Raw genomic sequence first — 21,761 nt, forward strand, 5'->3', positions numbered from 1 at the left:
TGAGTGACTGAGACTCATTCGTGAAATAACAGAGGATGATAACAGGATCAGACTACTCCAGTAGTTTATTATTTAATACACAGAGACACTCTTCACACTGACCTTTGTTCTCTGTCCTACATACAAACATTTGGAGCTCACAGACTCTGTGAACTCTGAGTTTTCAGGCTTTTCTAATGCTGTGTTTGAGCAGCAGGAAACACAAACACACATACAAGACCAAATACACAAAACAAGCAGCTACACTATTTAAACACAAATAATAATGTTAAAAATACCTGAATGAAGGAAAACAATCAACATTTGTAACATTTACATTATTAATGATCAAACAAATAAACTCTGAGCACATCATTCAGTTGAACCTGATCACTGGATCCTGAGTCAGACTGATTATCCTTAATCTACAGCACTTTATAGAAACTCAGATTTAAAGTTCTAGTGACGGAGCTGAAGAGGTATGCAACCATCCACGACTTTGTTCATGCAAATATTGACATGTGTGGTCTCCACAGAAACCTTACAATCTAAGCTAAATGTCCATATAAACCATTTCTACAACCACCAAATAACAGCTAAAACAAACATGATTGAAAGAGCAGTTATGTAATTACGCAAAAGTCTGCTAACAAGCCATAAAAATATAAAACTTTACAATATTTACAAAATATACATTTTTTTAATTCTTCCTGCAGCAGGAGTTATGTAGACGACGCTGGAAAATGTCAGAGAGGATCAGACTGAGAGAGATGTTTCAGTGTATGTTGGATCAACCTCAGGCTGATGAAGCTGCTGGTTCATTTTCTCTGACTCATTATTTACAGCTCGACATGTCAGAGTGACGTCCTGTCCAGACTCAGCTGTGATGGTTTGTCATGACATGAAAAGTAGGGGAGAAAAAATGAACTGCAAAAAATACACTTTTTTTCAATAATAGTTGGTATTTATTATAATTGCACCAAAGTAATTAAGCTTTTAAAAGATTTCAAAAAACTTTGCAACTGTTGATCAACTGTCAATCAAGGTGCATACTAGTCCCAACATCTCCCTCTAGTGGTCATACGAAGGCCAAACATACAAAACGTGCAGTCGGTCTCTTCACTCAAGTTACAATATATCTCAATTTAAATCCTGAAGATGCTTTATATTGTAAGGTAAAGAAAAACCTACAATAAAACAGAGAAAACCTCAAAATTTAGATGACCCCCTATGAACAAGCACTTTATCAAGAGTGGGAAGGAAAAGCTGCCTTTTAGGTATAGTAACAACAACAGAGTCATAAAGATACTTCCAGAACAGGTGATTATTTATATATGCTGCCTTCATAACTCTTGTGTCTGTTTGATGGCTTCTGGCAACTTTTTGAGAAGATGATGTGTTTCTGTTGGATCAATCAGGTTGAGTTTTGAAGTGAAGGTTGCTGTTCTGCACACATATAAATGGGCGGAGGGCACATGGCCAACCTCAGTAATGCTGAAGTGATTACATCTCTTGGAAAACTGTCCAGGAACTGGACACCATCAGTGCCAGAGATGCCAGCAGGAACAATGCACTGATTAACAAGGCTGGAAGCAACATGGACCAGAATGATGGGTTTTCTTTAGTATCACATTCAAATACCTCTGGCTCTATTCCTGTTTTCCTTAATTTTTTTCTATCATTTTTTTTGTCCTGTAATTAAATATAATAAAATGGAGGATAAGCTTAGTAGTTACACTTTCACTTTTAGACAAGATGGAGGATGAGCTCAGTAGTCTTATTGGTTTCACTTTTACTTTTACACAAGATGGAGGAGTGTTTGAAGAGTGCAGTTGTAAAATCAAGAAAAGTAGATTTGAGCTCCGACTCAATTCCAGTGTCAGTCACAGCTTTGAGGTGTGTTCGTGATCAGTCTGCTGTCAGATCTAACGGCTTTCTTACAGTCAAGGGCGGATATAGAGAAATTTTCTTAGGATATCAAATGGGGTGGCAAAATCAAAGCCATTTTTTTTACACATATGCAGGTTATTGCATTCTGTAATATGCACTATGTATGGTTAAAATACATCAAATATAGTGAATATACACAATATAAACAAATTTCATATAAATATAGTCTATAGCTAAGTAAAACTTGCTTAAGATAACTAGGTGAGAACAACGTATTCATTGAAAGTACACAGTACTAAGAATAACCAGATTTTTCTGATTGTGCAATACTAATTTTTTCAGTTTACAAAATTCACGTTTCATGTAACTGAAATCTTTAATCTGGTCTAAAGCAAATAATGCTATGTTAAGGCAATGAGTTTGCATAATTTCCTGACTCTCTGTGACCTCTTTTGGTCTTTGAATGCAGTACATCACTAGCAGTGAGAAATATTTCGATATAATATTTATTTCTAATAATGTAAAGTCCTCCTTTACTGCATCATTGAATCTTCTCTGTGGTTTACTTTTTTCCCCATCTTACCCAGTATCACATAATTTATTTGTAATTTCTAGTTTTATATCTCTTGGAGATATATCTTTTACATACTTGTAAATGCACCATGTGGGTGATGGAATGTGATGTAACCCTGCAGTCCTTCCAACTCACACTTCTAATCCCTGCCATGAATTTATCATATTTAATAATAAGTCTAATCTTTAACATGTAGACATTTTTGGAACTCAACAGCTCAGTTCTGTCACCACACACACACACACACACACACACACACACAGTTTGGATTGCATAAAGCAGGAACAGAGTTTAGAAAACAAGAGGGAGATTACATTCAATGATTAAGGCTGCTGAGCATGTGATTTTTGATAAAGTAGAAATTTAATCAAGGGTCTGTGCGTAATGGACATTTTTCCAGTTTTATTTTGTGAAATGATTTGTTGTTGCTCATGATGAACTTTACCAAAACATTCAATATGTATACACGGAAATGAAAAAGCATGGAAAAACAACCATGATGAAGAACATTACAATACCAATAACAATATTAATATTCACAGCAACAAATATGTAATAAGCTTTGTGATGCAGAATTAGAGAAATGAATATCTGACTCTGAAACTACAGAAAGTAGTGAGTTTACTGCCCAGAATACTTAATCTAAATCAGAATCAGAATACTTTTTTAATCCCGAAGGAAATTAGGTGAATAATATGAAGGACAGCCCTGGCCTGGCTGAGTCTGGAGACTTCTTCTTGTGCCTTATCCTCTTTACCAGCCCTGATTTATGCCCAAAAGCAGCCTCCGAGTGCAGGTTTTTATAATAACGCCATTGTCAAATATGGCATCAATTTCGTCGTTATTTTAAGTTTACCTTTTTTTCCCTTCAGTCACCCATTTTGAAAAATCCCTCTTTTCAGCCTTCGTTAGTTGATGGTGCTTTTTATTTGTGGGCCTCCTTAGGTATCAGGTCTTTTTCTGATCTGTATATTCAGAATACATTTGCCTCCTTTGAACAGCTCTCATTGAAATTTGGCCTTCCAAAAAGTCACTTTTTTCGCTACTTACAAATCCGGAGTTTTGTTAAGGAGAAATCCTCCCAGTTCCCATCTAGACCTCCTTGTCATGACTTTGATAACCTTCTATCGCCTCCCCCTTCATCACAGGGCCTGATCTCTTGTCTGTATGGGAGAATATGTTCTTTTGGCAACTCCTCAACCTCGGCTATTAAAATGGCATGGGAAGCAGAATTTGGGGTGTGTGATTCAGGATGACTTTTGGGATAAAATTCTTTACCGGGTCCATGGCTCCTCATTATGTGCCAAACATGGGTTGATTCAATGTAAGATTTTGCACCGCGTACACTGGACTAAAGCCAGACTAGCTCAAATATACCCCAACCTTAGCCCTGATTGTGACCGTTGTCATCAAACACCTGCCTCTCTAATACATATGTTTTGGTCATGTCCATCCCTCAAACAATACTGGATTAATATTTTTCTGACTTTATCAAAGATCATCCAGCTGCCCCTCCAACCTGTGCCCTTAACTGCTTTGTTTGGGGTTCTTCCTGATACAGTTGTTTTGCCGACGCCCCAAGCGGATTTGGTAGCATTTCTCACCTTATTGGCAAGACGCAGAATATTGTTATGTTGGAAGTCCCCTTCTCCCGCATCCTGGGAAATCTGGATAAGAGATGCTTTGCATTTTAGCAAACTCGAAAAGATTAAATTCACCCTGCGTGGGTCTATGGCCAAATTTTTTAAGACCTGGCAACCCTTTTTTGACCATGTTCAGACTTTGCGGTCCCGCAACGCTCCCAATTAGCCAGCTCAGACTTTATTCTATTTTATTTTATCTTATGTTTAAGTATGCAGACTCTATTGCGCCTGCGCTTTATGATGGCATTTACTTACTTACCTACTTTATACATATTTCTTTTCTCTTACAGATTTGACTTATCTCTACAACTAAACTGACCACTCATTATGTTTGGGTTTTTTTTTTTTTTTTTTTTCTTGGTTTGTTTGTTTTGTTTTTCCTGTGTCTGTGTGGGGGTGTGGGTTCTGAAACTCTCCACATCTCTCTTGTACACTCAGGAACTGCTATCTTGTACTCCAGGGTTTACTATTCGTATTATTAGATTGGATCCTTTCTTTTTTCTTTTTGTACACCCACTGGTACTCCTATAATTATGAGGTGGGAGTGTATGTTTCATATACAAAAGACCAAGGATAAAGGAGGATTAGAACTACCTAACTTTCAGCACTACTTCTTAGCCAACAGGCTTCAGTTTATCTCAGGATGGCTAAAACATACCCTCTTAGATGAACCTTGGCTAGATGTAGAACAAGCACTTTGCAATAATCTAGAGATTTCAGATGTACCATTTATCAGCTCAAACATCCAACGACATGAATGCTTCAAAAGCGTCAACATCAGTTCTTCTCTGACAGCATGGTGGGAGTTTCTGAAGTTGACAGAGTCTTCATTAATCCCATGCAAACGTACACCTATCTGGAACAACCCTGACATATTACAAAACAATAATATGATAAACTTTCCAGATTGGAGTGGTAAAGGAATCAAATATTTAGAACATATACTAGAAGGAACAGAATTTATTTCATTTGACAGACTAGTTACACAATATGGGATCAACAAGAAAAGATTTTTAGAATATCAACAAATTAAATCCATAGTAAAAAAGAAATTTAAACCGGGTCAAGTTGAACTACAAACACCACCAAGTGTGGTTCAATTCGTTACTCTTAAAACCCCCAAATTACTTTCCAAAATTTACAGAATGCTTTCTAAAACAGATGAATCAATATCACTTCCTATTGCAAAATGGGAAGCGGATTTATCAGTTAACTTAGACCAAAACTTCTGGTCTCAGATTTGTTTAAAAACCTTTCATCTAATTAGAAACCCCAGTCTTCAATTAATTCAATACAAAATATTACATAGAGTGCACTATACAGGTCATCGGATGTTCAAGATGGGCTTTACGTCTACCAACAACTGCTCACACTGCCAAACCAATTCACCGGACAATTATATCCACGCTCTTTGGTTCTGTCCACCAGTTCAGAAGTTTTGGCGCGAGATATGTGAAGACTTATCAAAGTGTCTGAAATGTAAAATTCCAACTTCCCCCTTAGTGTGTTTGTTGGGCAGCTTAGATAATGTCACTTCAGAAAAGAATATAGCCCATATGGTTTTCACTGCCCTATGCATAGCCAAGAAAACAGTCCTCATGAACTGGAAAAATAAAATAATCTTAATTCTAACCAATATAGAAATTATCTATTAGATTACATTAGTCTTGATACAGCCTCTGCCACCACATCAGATCAATTGCTCTGGGCTCCTTTGATCAGCTGCATCACCTAGTGGGGGTGGGGGGGTCATAGTTTGGTCCCACCTTCACTGTTGTGATTGGTGTGGGGGTAGGGACAGGCTTAGGGCGTCGGGGGGGGTTCCCCAGGAGCATCTTCCTTGGGGGGCTCAACCCGGGGTAGCGGTCATGGCCAATTAGGGGCTCTGTTGGCTCTTAGGTGACGGTTTCCTCGTGGCTGCGTGCAGCGGGGCTAGGGGAGGGTCTGTGCTGACGGATATAGGTTGCTGACCTGGTAGCCTGGCTGCCCCTGGGTGGGTCCGGGACGGGCGTGAGGTTCTGGGGGCGCTCCGGCTCTGGGCTGGGGCCCTGGCCGGGCCTCGGGGGCCTGGTTGGTGTGTTGCCGGGGTTGTGGGCGGGTGGGTGTATGGGGGCCCAGCCCTAGCGCAGGGTGCCACCGGTGCATTGAGCCACCTGGGGGGCTCTTCAACTCGTGGGGGAGGTTGTCACATCTTGCAGGAGCTTTCCTCTCTTCAGGAACTCTCTCTGCAGGAGGCGGAGATACAGGAGAGGTGGAGGAACATCTCAGCCCAGGCGTCTATTGTCTTGTGTAGTCTGGAAGATGAGTGGATGATGGGGTGGGTGCAGTTTTCTCTGTGGTGGGGTCAGGTGGACTGTCCCAGGCTCTGTGGGGCCGGGCGGCTGCTGCACTGGGCCCCGGTCCGGATGGGCCTGGGCCCCCTTTCCCTGGCGGGTCGCGGAGTATGGGGGTGCCTACTGGGGTCAGCGGGGGAGCTGGCCCCAGGGAGGGGTCACTTGCCCCTCCCTTCCTTCCCTCCCCATCTCCAGCTGCCTCCCTCTTCCCGCTCCACCACAATCACCCACACATGCAGGGCCTTGGGGTAGGGGTGTGTCACCAGGGTGCAGAGGAGGCATCCCCCCCCCGTCCCCTTGTGGGTGCCTCTGCCTCAATTTTATCCCTCATTTTAGACATTCACATTACTCACACTCTCATTACACATACATATAGGATCTTGGGGGTGGGCACGCTACACGGAATCTGAATTACCATCAGGGTGTACACCTCACCCCTGGCGTCGTTGCCCACCTCTCAATTTTAAATACACGTAGACATTGAGGGCTAGCAGGAGGGGCTATGCGCTTACCTGCTGCTCTCTGGCAGGTAGCTCCATGCGCTCCTGGGTTTTAAATGCACCTCACAACACACATACATCAACACTACAATGAGCAGGTGGAGGGAGGTTTGGAGTCTTCTCACACCCCCGTTCTCTGCGGCCTGCTGGAGCGGGGGGGCTAGGAGGGGGAGTTGGCCGTCCGACTGCGGTCTGGAATGTGGGGCCTCCCTGCTGCTGTGGAGTCGGGGCGGTCTGCTTCTCCCCACCGCAGGGAAAAGGGTAACACCACCTGGGTCTGGGTGCAGTTCCCCCCTCCAGGGGCAAGGGTACCTAGACCCGGTTCGTAGAGTACGCTTGGGGAGTGTGATTGTGTGTACAGCGTCTCTTTATGTCTGTCTCCACGTTGGTTGAGTGTGGAGTAAGTGCATATGAGAGCATGAGGGTGGGAATGGATGTTTGTATCTGTGTGTGCCTGTATGTCTGTGTCTATATGTCAGGTTGGGTATCAGACGCCACCTCTCTGGGGACATCTCAGGCCCTCCAAGGTTTGGAGGCCTATCTCCCCCCACCACTTCCCCTGCCGGTGGCGGACGCCCTCAGACATCGGTGCGTTGGTGGTTCTTTGTGTCCAGGGATGGGCGTCCGGGTACACACCGGCTCACTCCTTGGCGGCTGCTTATCGGGGCCTGGAGCCTGGGGCTCGCTCGGGCCACTTCGGAGGTAGGGTGCCCTCGGCCTCTCGGCCTGGGGCTCGGTCACTCAGGCACAGCTGGCTGCCGGCGGAGCTCACGGGCACGTCACTGCAGCCCCCCCTGGCTTCTGCTCCGCGGCTGCTGAGTGACCCCTCATCTGGGACTCTCCTCAGCTCTTTCTGGGACAGTGGTGCGGCTGCCCCTCTGTTGGTCTTCCTTGGTCTCTTGTGTTCTGGGGGCCTCTGGATGTCTGGAGTTTTGATCTCCTCCATACCTGCTTCATGCCCTGGAGGACGGGGCAGTGGCTCCCCACACCCTGTAGCAGATCATTACATGAAGGAACCTTTTAAAAAACAAGCGCGTCCATGCTCACAGTTGTACACACGGGTGATCACACACACAAACTACACCCTTTTTGGCTCCTACCTGTGCGCTGTCGATCTTACGTGCTGCACAATAATGTTTAATATTTAGTATTTACTGTCATATTCCCATATATCATTGTGATGTTGTTTATTCTATTACTCTCGTTTTCTTCTGCTCGTTTTCTTTTTTCCTTTCTCAACAGGTGATCCAGGTGATCGATATATGTATTTTTTTTTTCTCTGCTTATTCTGTTGGTTTTTGTTTTTTGCCCTTCTCCCCCGTCCCTCTTCTCAGCTGTTTTTCTTTCCCTCTTTCTTTCTCCCCTTTCTTTCCCCCAGTCAAGTCTGTCCTGTATTCAGCAAGTGAAAATAAAGTAAACAATAAAAGGTGAATCAAATGGACCATTACGGCAAGGCTGGGATGGTCAATTTGGTAAAGTAAATCCGTTGGGCATCTTTCTTTGCCTTTAGACAATAATTCTGATGGCAAAAGAGCCAAACGGGACAGGCAAAAAAAGAAAAAAAAGAAAAATTACTATCATAATCCGGCTACCCCTTCGGCGCCAGCTGTGGGCTCAAGGCTGGAGCTGAACAAAAACTCCCTGATAACGACTGTGTTGAGTCTGTTCCTTCCCATTCCATGCAAGGCCACCTGGGTTGGCTGGAAGACTGTTTACTTAGCCTGGCAGGGCGAAGGACACTGTCTGAGCTGAACTATGGACACGCACACACATACATATACTGATAAGCACTCACTGACGCATCACCCGCCCTACCCCGGATCCAACGCCACCTCCAACGCTTACCTCCCCTCTGACGTGGACATCGGGTCAGCTGGAGGCGCAGTCGAAGATTGCAGCGGTCCCAGATCAGATGTACACACTGGAACACTTTCCCATGTTGCTTGTCTGTGTTTATTGTGTTATGGTGTGTTGATATCTGTGCATTCCTGTATTATCCTTTTGTGTTACACATTTCGATGTTTTTTTTTCCTCGCTACCTGGCCTGACCTGTCTCCCCAATGTGATGTTTGTGTATTGTATGTATGGTCGGCAAGGTCTGTCATCTCGGTTGTGGGCAAAAGACCTGCAACTGACAAATAAAGGCTATCTCTCTCATCTCATCATCATCAAAACCCTGAGTAGAAGCTCACATCAAGACAATAGCTCCTCGGTTCACAGTAGCATCGCTCTGCTAACATGCTAAAAGTAAATTTGAGCTATTTACCCCCTCCTTTCCTGTGCTGAATCATAGCGTAAGCGAATCACTCAGGACTCACTCACTCCCTCCCTCCTGGCTCACAGCTTCTTCTTCTTCTTCTTGGTTGGCAACCAATGTTAAGGCGCATTACTGCCCCCTGGCTCACAGCTCAGTGGACATTTAGATGAGAAAACATCTATTTGACACATTTGAGGAAAATACTAATAAATAAAAATAAAAATAAATGAAATAAATGTTCCCATTAGAATTTTTTTTGCTCTTTTTTGCTCCATAAAATAGTTGTTTTTCTTTTTCAATAACTCATCTTAGCAGTAGGATATACTTGACAAGATACCCGCGACCTTGTGGTTGTTAGTTCACATTCATTGGCCGATGCTTAGCGTCATGTTATTATGTGTCCCAACATCCAATGGCATGTCACATTATTTTCATGGCCACGCCCTCACCCCAGGTGCAGAGGCCTATCTCTGTTCAGGAATGTTGTGAATATATTAATTGCAATTCCTACCGCTACATTTCTTTTTTTAAATATATAATTAGCACAGCGTGGCCGTGCAATTTTTTTTTTTATGTTTTCTTTTAGTTTTTATTCCTATTAATTATATTTTCACTTGTTACCTCTGAATTATTGAAACAGACCTAGATGACAAAATTTTCAGCAAAATTATAATTCAAATACTCCTTTAATTATCAATCATTCTCATTCATTTTTGATGATTTTATATATTTTTCCATAGTATTGCATTTGAATTTAACAGATCAATCTCTCAAATAACAGACACATATTTGTAAAATTATGATACATTTCTGAATGTGTTTTTACAATCTAAATATGCATATGTACAAAAAAAATTTAAAAAACAAGAAAATTGTGTTTTATTACATTTACAGTGATGTTATGTTACTTTAAATTTGACATGTAAAATCACAGTCTATTTATGTAAAGTTCATGATATTAACACAGATAGAAACACAGTACAAAACTGTAATATACAGTATGATACTTTTATATTACCTTCTTTTTTTTCTTTTCTTTTTTTTTTTTTTTTTTACAGTGTAGGACGATCACCCATGCCACTTGAGGGGCGAGCTGGTTGCACAGCTTGTGCAACTGTCTGTATAACAGGTGAATCTAAATCCTCACTATTATCACATACTTGTCGATTCTCAGTCACATCATCAATGAAGTTAGCAAATCTACCATCCCACCATCTTCTGCCTCAAGCAATGGCTTACTGTACATGAAAGAACTGATGTGGTCAAAGCAGCCCTCCTGGTCTGTTGCGTCGACCTCTGGCTGACCCAGGCCCGCTGGACCCACCGTCTTAGCAACCTTGTAGAGTTCTCCTGCCAACAGGGTGAGCAGGCTTCTCTAATGTCCCACAATAGGCTCTTCCTCCCACCCTCAGCCATGGCTGCAACTCCTTCCCTTCCCTCTCGATGGGCCACACAGCACGACCATGGATCAGTCTCAGCTCCAACTTTCAGCTCGCATCAGCTCCCGTCCTGGTCCCAGATGTCATTTTTGGATCAGCCCCAACTGCAAGGTGGTGACAATCCTGGACAAACCCCCAAGATTTGTTACGGGTCCCAAGGATGAAGACCATGATGACAAATATGTTACCTGTAAAAGCAGGTGAAGAGCGGAGTAAGGAAGACACGATGCGTTTCTGTTTTCCTCCAGAACGTGTCTGAGTCTGATTTATTTCACACAAACAAATGCTATATAAACACTACCATGAGCTTTCAATATACTATTCAGCAGGTTCCTCATTCACATCAATTACATTTACTTATTTCACATCCTCAGTGAAATATACTCTCTTTACTGGTTCATTTTCTCTAATTAACATCTTCTTTCATAACAGTTACATTCCTTACTCATATCAATAAACACATCACATTGTCTTATACAGTGTCTTACTGGCTAAACAGTTCAATAACAGCATCGGTAAATATATCACATTTGTTCCCTTCAGTAATTTACTGGTAAAATCACTATTTAGTGCATATTGAAACCCAGCTTGTTGAATTAACTTGTCATGCCTCTGTTAGCTACACAGAGTTGCTCAGAGTGCTTGTGTTACACTAGCTAATCTACTCAGTCACTATTAACATTCACATCTCACAGAACTGATTTGACTGGAGCATTACAAAAAGTTTGCAAAGAGCATAGAAGTGCACTGACTCTGCTTCACGAGCGTTCCATCTAACGGGTGGGGCTTACGATGTGGCAGCGCGGGACATTCCTCTGGTTTCTCCCCTGTTTATGGTAAATGGTAATGTTTACATATAAATAACTCTGGCGGACCGCCTTAAACTCTCGCATTCACATTAACGTGGTTAACCATGGTAACAATAAACAACATTTTCGGTACGAGCACCATTTACCGACCTGTAAAAACAGGGGAAGAGCAGAGTAAGGAAGGCACGCTGCGTCTCTGTCTTCCTCCAAAACGTCTCTGAGGAAGCAGCGAAAGGTGGGTTGCACCCCGAAACCCTGGAGCAACCACCAGCGTTCCGCCCTCACTGCTTTCTAACGTAATATGACTCCCTTTTACAAGGATTTCGATTATTTTAAAGAAACCGAATATAAATACATATAGTAATAAAAAATGTCCCATAATACAAATGTTTTACACAAAATGATATTAATGCGCCCATTCCCTCACAGGGGTACCACAACAACATCATCCAGGCAGGAAACAGCATATGCAATTTGGGGAAGAAGCTACCGCTTCATGAAGTGCTGAAAAATGGCCGAGGCTTCAAATAAGCCAAACGGAAGTGTGACGAATTGGTACGAACCATACAGAGTGGAGAAGGCCGTTTTTGTCTTTGGACTCTGCAGACAAGGGAATCTGCCAGTAAGCGTTGGTTAAAACCAGCATCATAAAAAAAACAAGCAGTGCTTAACCAGTCCAGGTCAACCCAGGCATTGGACAAGCATCAAACCATGAGACCTTGTTCACTTTGTGATAATCATCACCAATGTTCCCTCTAAGCTGCGCGTGTGCTCAATAGCGCACTGCTGGCACGGTCTCTGTGCAGAAAAAATCTGTGTTGCACACAAAATAAAATTCTAACCTGAATTGAAATTAAAGTAAATACGTTAACAATTCTATTTTGCAGTCTTAGTCAGTAAGTGACTGGCTGCTCCTGTATGGGATTAGAACAATGTTTGGTTTTCTTCCAGAATACTGCGGGAAGAAACGGTAAAAACAGAGTTTTATAAGGAAAATGCTCTAAAGCACTCACTGCCTGTGAGCAAAGACAAAACCAAAACACCCCCACCCTTTCCCATTGGTCAAAAAATGCACCATGTCGACCAATCAAAACATGGCATTTAGTTGTTAAGAAACGGGAGGAAGTTTTAGGAGTGACGGTGGTCTGGGAATCCATCCTACCTCAAAAAACATCCTTCCCAATGTTTCTGCACAGATGCGGCGCATGTGCACAACACCAAAGCAGAATCCACTTTTTCTCTCACCCATCCGGAATACTTCTCAAAGTTATGCTTATGGTTAGGGGTAGGGTTAGGTTAGATTGCATCAGATTTGATGCAAAACACCTGATTGTTCTGTAAATAGTTTGAAATGTTTGTTTAAAAAAATGCCTTAGCAGCATTTTTAGGTAAACAGCTGCAAAAATCTTTGTTGTTTCCAATACTCAGTAACTTTTTTGAAGAAGTAACTATATAATTAATTGCCCAGCATTGGTCTTTATATATTGTATTTTGCAGAGAGAGAGTTACAAAGTTTCAAAGTGGTTCTCCATGAGAGTCCTGTAGACGAGCAGGGGGGAGAACGCAACTGCAAACCGCTGTTGCAGTGCAGGAACATCTGCTTTATTGGAATGTGTGAGATGTTAACCACAATGTCTCTTGAAAACACTGTCTGAAAACTTCATGCCAACAGCACGTTTTTAAGGAAAATCAAACATATTTTCCTTGAAGGTCATTTTAGAGTTTTTAATGAGCTGCGGGATCCTTGTTCAGTGTGGGTGGAGAACAGCCAAGTCTCCTCCTCTGATAAACCTCCACATGTACCACTGAAAACAGTTAAATTAGTTTGAATCTGAAATCATGGGTCAAACTACTTGTTCTGAGACCATTTCTTTATTTTTCACACCAAACTGTTTAATAAGATAAACTCTACACAGACTTCATCAAATATAACTAACGCTTTAACAGTATCAGGATTTCATAATACAAACTTCAAATCAACAAGAAAACAGCTGCAAACATGTGGATCAAAATTCATTAAAAAACAACATGTGGACTTCAAGGACTAAATACACTAAAGTGAAAGGAGGAGCCAAAAATAGAGGTTTAACAGAATTTGAATTAAGTAAAAGTAGTCACCTGTGATCTTTAAAATGGTCCAGATGTGTGCTGCTGTTTTTAACTTTCAACATTTCTTTGCTGCCGCTGTGAATATGAATGTGTTCTTTGCCTAATTGAATAAAGGTTACACTGACTCACTGCTCCATCTTTGGGTACAAACTGGTATTACATGGAAGTACAGCCCAAAACCAGTTTAGCTTGAGTTTATTTTTTCAGGACATAAAGTCACAGCAGGTGATGTTTCAAAGCTGGTGGACAGATTTAGGTCATTTTGGAAGTTTTAAGAGCAACAGTTGTGTAATTATTTGCAGTTTGGGGAGAAAATGATTTAAGAGAAGATTTTACAACAGCAAAAGATAAATATGAATGAAGAATTGAAATTTAACTGAGGTAACACATAAAATGAATACATAAAAAAAGAAGTTAATTTTGGAAAAACTAAGAAAGCTGAAATAAAAGAAATTGATATATAAAACCATATCTGCCATTTTGATACATTATCTGTTTGGTAAAAAAGACATTCCTATAACTTTAATAATACAGTAACAAGTACAACTACTAAACACTACTGTGTCCTAAGGGAACAAAGATTAAAATGTAACAGGGATAACATTTTAGAGAATTAAATCCCTCAAAGGAAAAAAAATAAACTTGATATGCATATCTATGCATGCAGCTTCCTAAATGTAACATTCAGGATTATTCACTACAGGTCGAGAAATCAGAGCTACCTCATCAGATCCAAGTGTGACATCAGCTGACACTCTTTACAGGAGATTCCATCTGAACTCTGTGGAGCCTGATCTCAAGGTTTTTAAGTCTGACCCTGAAACCAGAAGAGGATCTTTCTCTCTCTTCAGATTCATTGTGATCCAGTGATTTCAGTCCTGCATGATCAGGCTGATGTTTGCACAGAGCAGACAATGAAGTGAATGTTTTTGCACATTGGTAACAGTGAAACAGTTTATTTACAGTGTGGGATCGTTTGTGTTCGGAGTATGAACTGAGATTCCTGAAGCTCTTGTCACACTGGTCACAGCTGAAGTTCACTTCCATGTGTGTACGTTCATGTTTGTTACGATGACCTGATTGTGAGAAGCTTTTGTCACAGTGTCTGCACTTGTATGGTGTCTCTCCTGTGTGGATTCGCTTATGCTTTTTCATTGAGCTCATTTTCAGTAGTGAAGCATGACCCACACTGGTCACAGATGTGCTTTTTCACCCCACTGTGGAAGAGTTCATGTATTTTAATGTACTTGGTGTGTGGAAGCATCTCCCACATTCTTTGCAGTAGTTCATTTTGTCTCCATGTGTCTACATTGATGTGGTTTTAGGTCCCGTTGATGATTGGAAGTTTTTCTACAAAGGTCAAAGAGAAACTTTCCCACCACCACAGTGACGACAGGGTTGAGAACTGGATCCGTCTGTGTCAATCCACTTCTAAACAAAGACAGTGTAAGTCAGGGAATTCCTTCAACATTTTTATCCTGAACGTCGCCTGAAACAGAGAGCATCCCTGCCAACGTCCAATTACATTTTACTGTTTACATTATAACACTCAGCTTACTGAGCGACAATGACTCTTCATTTTTCCAAACTGTTCATTCAGCATAACTCCATAAGTTTACTCATGACACTTGTTCCAAAGACTCAGGTTACAATTACAAGATAAAAAAATCAATACATCCTCACAGTAACTGCACTTGTGGAGTTACTTTCTGGTGTGGATCTGTTGGTGTTTTTTCAGGGGATGTGGAGATTTAAAAGTCTTCTCACACAGGTCACATTTGTAAGGTCTCTCCTCAGTGTGGCTAAACATGTGTTGTTGTAACTGTGCATCTGTTATAAACGGTTTCCCACACTGATCACAGCAGTAAAGATCATTTCCAGTGTGACTCCGTAGGTGACTATTTCGGTAGTGTTTGTCACTGAACCTTTTTCCACAAAAGTCGCAGCTGTACGCCTTAATTCCAGAGTGGGTAACTAGATGCCTCTGTAAACCGTCATTTCGAGCAAAAGCTTTACCACACAACTCACAGCTGTGTGCTTTAACTCCACTGTGCATGATATGGTGTAATTTTAAGCCTTTACGATGGGTAAAAGACTTTCCACACAAGTTGCAGCTGTAAGGTTTAACTCCACTGTGGATGAGTTGGTGTGTTTTAAAGTTTTGAGCGTGGGTAAAAGACTTTCCACACAAGTGACAGTTGTACGCTTTAAATCCACTGTGGACGAGTCTGTGTGTTTTTAATTCTCCAGCCTGGGTAAAAGACTTTCCACACAAGTCACAGCTGTGTGCTTTAACTCCACTGTGGATGAGTTTGTGTGTTTTTAAGGATCCAGCCTCGGTAAAAGACTTTCCACACAAGTCACAGCTATATGATTTAACTCCACTGTGGATGAGTTGGTGTGTTTTTAAGCTTTCAGCCTGGGTAAAAGACTTTCCACACAACTCACAGCTGTAAGGTTTAAATCCACTGTGGATGAGTTGGTGTGTTTTTAAGGATCCAGCCTCGGTAAAAGACTTTCCACACAAGTCACAGCTATACGCTTTAACTCCACTGTGGATGAGTTGATGTGTTTTTAAGCTTCCAGCCAGGGTAAAAGACTTTCCACACAAGTCACAGCTGTAAGCTTTAACTCCACTGTGGATGAGTTGGTGTGTTTTTAAGTTTTGAGCCAGGGTAAAATCCTTCCCACACTCATCACAGCTGTAGGTTTTCTCTCCCTTTCTTCTGTGAGGTTTGTCGGCCTCCTGAGAGCGCTGACTTCTCGCTCCATGTTGGTCCTGCAGTGACAGAGATACAAACAGAGGCAGTGAGTGAAATGCAGTCGTGGAACAAACTGAAACTCCCTCCATTAGTGGAATCAAACTAATGTCAAAAAAACCCACATTGTAGGTGTGTTACCACCACCTTCTGGTGACAGTATCACATTACAATGATGTGCTACAATGAGAGTTGTAATGAAAATTACATTATTGAAAAAATATTGATCAGCGGAGAAAATCTTTTACGCATAAGAAATTGCAAGTTCAACTGATGATATTGTTGTTTCAATGTGTGCCTATAAAATATGATCTTTGTATTTTCTTCTAACTTCAGTGGTTTTTGGTTGTGAATGTAGAGTCTGTATATATGGAGGAGCACAGGATGGAAAAGATAAAGCTGCTGTTAACATGTTTTTAAAAACCAACCAGCTGAACACACACTTTCAATAACCGTGTAACTGTGATACTTTTCTCACCTCTTGTGTTGAAGTCATTGTTTCCTCTGTAGTGGCTGAGCTGAGTCCAAAATTGTTCCTCTGCTGCTCCACCAGACTCCTGTTACTCAGCTGGGACAGACACACACACACACACACACACAAATATACACACACACACACGTATGTATGTATGTATGTATGTATGTATGTATGTATGTATGTGTGTGTGCTAATGATTAGTTGGTGTTTTTCTGCAAACAGTCTCTCACTCTTTCAACATGTTCACAATAAACTGTGAACACACTTCGCCGACTTCACGGATTTTTGATGGTGGCGATCAGGCTACTTTTACTTCCAAAATCAGACGTCTTTCTTTGCGCTGGAAGAAAATAAAATACATGTGCATCTGGAGATCATCCTATGAAGTCCTATTCTAAAGGCTGATTGCCCTCCCCCAGGCTTGTACCTGTGGCTTCATGTCCTGAGGGTGGGGGTTGGTTGTTCTCCTGCCCTGCACCCCATCCTTTTGTTCATATTCAAAGACTATTTTTCTGTATGTATTCTTTCCCCCTAGCAACCGCCATATTATGATGTTGCAAGTGTAACGATGTAAAAGAATGAATATGGTTTTGTTGTTGTTAAATTCCTGTTAAACTTGGGATTGCAACCATGGGTTTATTTTGATAGATTTGATGTTGAAACTTTTATTTTGAAAATCCGCAGCGGAAGTCTGCTACTGGTAAACTGGTTTTCCCTAAGCTTATCAGTTAGTAGCTGTCACTACCCGATCTGTACCGGAAACCCGATCGGTACCCCGCATGCGCAAATGTTACGTCACTTCCTCTCTTTGCCAACATTGCGACATTCAATATATTTGAATGATACGGTTAGCGCCCAGTTAGCTCCTAGCATTTCTCAACAGCTGTGCCTACTTTTCGACTACTGGGACATTTAAACAATGGATAATCCGTATACAACAACAATAATAATAATAATAATAACTTTATTTATAAAGCGCTTTCAAACAAAGTGCTGTACAACTACTTAAAACTAAAAAGATAAGTAAAATAAAAGTGATACATAGCAATACAGGTAAAAGACACAATACAAGTTAAAAACAGTAAAAAAAATTTAAAACTAAAAGCAATAGAATTAAGACATGTAAGATAGGGTGAACAAATGTGTCTTCAGCTTAGTTTTAAAAACCTCCACAGAGCATGCCTGCCGGATATCTTGAGGGAGGTTGTTCCACAGAAACGGGGCATGAAAAGAAAAAGCACGCTCTCCAATTGTCTTTTTTCTGGCTCTAGGCACCTTTAGAAGGCCAGAGTCCTGGGATCGGAGAGCACGGGATGGAACATAAAGATGTAAAAGGTCGGAGAGGTATGTAGGTGCCAATCCGTTTAAAGCCTTGTAGGTGAGCAGCAGGACCTTAAAATCTGCTCGAACCTGACAAGGTAGCCAATGCAGAGAGTTCAGTACAGGGCTAATGTGCTCAAATTTCCCTGTCCTTGTTAAAATGCGAGCAGCTGCATTTTGCACCATCTGTAGACCTCTAAAACTTTTCTTTGGTAGCCCAGAAAGAAGAGCGTTACAATAATCAATACGTGAGGACACAAATGCATGGATAAGAACCTCTGCAGTGTCGCTTGACAAAACTTGTCTGATTCTGGCTATGTTCCTCAAATGATAAAAGCCGGTCTTTGTTATCTCTTTTACATGAGACTCGAAAGAGAGCACCATGTCGAACCACACGCCCAAGTTTTTTACCTTGTCCCTGCAATTTATGACACTGTCATCAATTCTCAAGATGAAATTTTGGGACAAGTGCTGAAATTTGTGTGGCCCAATGACCATCAACTCTGTTTTATCAGTATTTAGGAGCAAGAAATTATCCGATAACCAGCAGATAGCAGATAGACAAGATTCTAGTTTAGAGACTTCAGCACAATTTCCAATGGTTAAAGGAACATAAAGCTGCAGGTCATCAGCGTAACAATGAAAGGTTACATTAAAAGAACGTAAAAGAACACCAAGAGGCAGCAGGTACATAGAAAACAGCAATGGTCCAAGTACAGAGCCCTGAGGGACCCCGTGCCTCACTGCACAGGTCTCGGAGAGATCATTTTTAAAACTAACAGTCTGAGATCTCCCAGACAGGTAAGATCTCAGCCACGATAAAACATTTCCTGTAACTCCAATAAAATGTTCAAGCCTATCCAATAAAATGCAGTGATCCACAGTGTCAAACGCAGCACTTAGATCCAGCAGTACTAAAACTGAATTGCGATCGTGGTCTGCATTTACCAGCAGATCATTTACCACTTTGACTAAAGCTGTTTCTGTGGAGTGATTTGGTCTAAAAGCAGACTGAAATGGTTCAAACAGATTGCTTGTTGACAAATGCTCAGTGAGCTGCTTAAAAACCACTTTTTCAAAGACTTTAGATAAAAAAGACAGATGTGAGATGGGTCTATAGTTTGCGACCATGTCAACATCCAGTCCAGGCTTTTTCAAGATCGGCACTACCACAGCTGATTTAAAACATTCAGGGAAGACTCCAGTTGTCAATGAAGTATTTAAAAGAAACAGAATGTAGGGTCCTAATGCTGACCACAGTTCCTTTATAGCCCAGGCTGGTAGAGGATCCAAAGAACAGGTTGTACATCGAGCTGCTTTTACAACCTTAGTTAATCCAGACAGAGAAATAACCTTGAAGTCAGAGAACAGTTTATCAGCACCAGCAGGCAAAGCAGCCGAGTAGTCTAATGAACAGCTTGAGGAGGGAGTAATCTGATTCCTAAGTGTTTCAGCCCTGTCTCTGAAAAACGTAAGAAACAAACAAACAAATTCATGCTTTTCTCCTCAACAGAGAGCGTCCCCTGATTGAACAACAGCGCAGTAAAATAAGAAGAATGGCGCCTAATTACAGAGTTAATAATACAGACTTTGTAATGTGTCACGTGAAGATTCATCAGCCAGATGATGTGTTTACTGACAATTGACAGTGATAGCGGACATCATCATCACTATTCCAATCAATCCTCTCCACACAGACAAGCATAAACACACTCGACTATCAGTAAATCAAATTTAACACACGTTTGTAATGACGCTAATTCAGTTTACAATAGGGTTCATAGGTTATTCATGTCCCATGTTATTGCAGAGACCCACAAAAGTGGAATAAACCACGCCTGAGCTCTACCCATTTACTCATACAGCACCGGACATACAGACTGAGTGGGGTTACACAAGCAATCACAAACTCTACAGTCTGTCTAACTCCAGTGTATACCAAGCAATCTATTATTCTCAACAGAGCTAAAATCAACATAAACTGAACCTGCATTAAAGTTAGCTCGGTGCTTACCTTTAGATGAGCCCACAAACCGAGAGAAACTCCGCGATGAAGCTGGAAGTCTTTCCAAACAGGAAACAGATTAGGGAGCAGAGACCCACGTGGTTCACGCTGATCTCAGCTAGGATCCAGGAGACAGATATCGATCCAAACGTTGGTAGTGGTATATGTTCCTGTAAGTTCACTACTTTACTCCCGTTTCATGAAAAAGCAGCTCTCTCTGCTCGACTCCTGTCCTACACACACACTTTCTCCGCCCCCTTTTCCTGGCTCTGTGGTGATATGTTACTGTGCGGTCACGTGACTCAGCTGCACAACGTAACCACGTGGGGTGCAATTTCAAAATTAGTGCTTATCTCCTTTTCCTAAACTCTTTTCCTTGGCCTCGATGAAATCGTGGGAAGGAGAATTGCTAAGGACTCAGGGAAAGAGAGGATCGGTGCTGAGAATTGGAACAGCCTTAGGCTATATCCCAATTCAGGTTCTGCAGCCTTAACGGTCCACAAGGGCCGCGTACTCAAAGACCGCTAAGGCCGGAAGTGCGAGGCTTGTCCCAGGTTGCCTAGCAACCATGATACTAACCTCTGGAAACGTTTCATACAGCTTTGTTTGACAGAAATGAAGGAGAACATATTTTGTTCATTTGTTCGTTTGTTTCTACACGAGCTTTGTGTAATTTAATAAGTATCTGAGGCTGAGACCACATGACTGTAAAACATGATTGTTGGGCTTCATTTCTGTACTGAACAGTCATTTAAGATTAGCTAGTAAATAACAATTAGCTAATGTTGTTCATGAGACTAAAGTCAGTGTAAATATGATATGGGCAATATTATAGTTATTATATTAATCATTATTATTTATTACAGCAGTGAGTTTGAAGTCTCAAATTAAATCACTTTTATTGTCACATCACATGTGCAGGTACACTGGTACAGCACATGTGAGTGAACTCTGTGTCAAAAACTGAGCTTCAGTAAAGATTCAAGTTGCATTTATTTATATTTCCTATCACCTTAAATCTTCACTCAAAGACAATTATCTTTGACAGTGTATATATAGATGTATTATATATAAGATACAAATATTGTTATTTCATTTTGTTGGCATTACTAAATTTGGCTCAATGCTTACATATATGTGTAAAATGTAAATGTACGAGCTGTGATAACTGTTTCTGATAGAATGAAGAGTAGACTGATATATTAAATATTCCTTTATTGGGTGAGAAAATCAGACCATGTCATAACTGCTTTAAGTCATACAGAATAGATATCAGAGCCTTAAACAGGCTGACTTCTGCTAAATGGGTCAAACTGGGCAGAAAGTAAACAAACACATAACATCCTTATAGAATATGATGTAACACTATAGATCAACTTACCTCAGAATATATAAAGCATATAAACAATTACAGCAATATGATGCAACAAACACAGCAGTACTACTAATCCAAAATACTCAAAGCTTCATAGAACTGAAACAAACATTTATTTGTAGCTCCATTCTGCTGCTGATACATACTTTAGGTTTCTGAATATTAAGCTTGTTGCTGCCTTTCATAGTGTTTAACCTGAAGGCCCTGACTACTTTCTCCCACACTGAAAACACTGGAATGATAAAATTGTTTGAACATTACCCAATAAGACTGATTCAGGACAGACAATTA

General features: G+C 41.2%; 2 protein-coding genes and 1 pseudogene across 3 annotated transcripts in view; 1 reads left to right on the plus strand and 2 right to left on the minus strand.

The window, feature by feature from the left end:
• Positions 1–20,353, minus strand: part of LOC146389772 (barrier-to-autointegration factor-like protein) — a 78,734-nt gene extending 58,381 nt beyond the window's left edge. Inside the window, exons 1-3 of one of the 2 annotated variants that reach the window (XM_084913159.1) lie at positions 20,105–20,353; positions 16,771–16,860; positions 14,651–16,312 (exon numbers count right to left, since the gene is read on the minus strand). In XM_084913159.1, the coding sequence (XP_084769285.1) occupies positions 15,236–16,312; positions 16,771–16,788 (1,095 nt within the window). In that variant the 5' untranslated portion in view covers positions 16,789–16,860; positions 20,105–20,353 and the 3' untranslated portion in view covers positions 14,651–15,235. Of the gene's footprint in view, positions 1–14,650; positions 16,313–16,770; positions 16,861–20,104 lie in introns of those variants that run through there. The other variant, XM_084913174.1, reaches the window with a different exon arrangement.
• The window catches only part of LOC146389750 (neural cell adhesion molecule 2-like), a 631,716-nt gene that overhangs the window by 603,540 nt on the left and 6,415 nt on the right, over positions 1–21,761 (plus strand). The window lies entirely within an intron of this gene.
• On the minus strand, positions 13,278–16,788 carry LOC146389775 (uncharacterized; annotated as a pseudogene).

This window comes from Perissodus microlepis, chromosome 3 (assembly GCF_051167445.1).
Source record: "Perissodus microlepis isolate ML-2025 ecotype Zambia chromosome 3, ASM5116744v1, whole genome shotgun sequence".
NCBI classification, from domain to species: Eukaryota; Metazoa; Chordata; class Actinopteri; order Cichliformes; family Cichlidae; genus Perissodus; species Perissodus microlepis.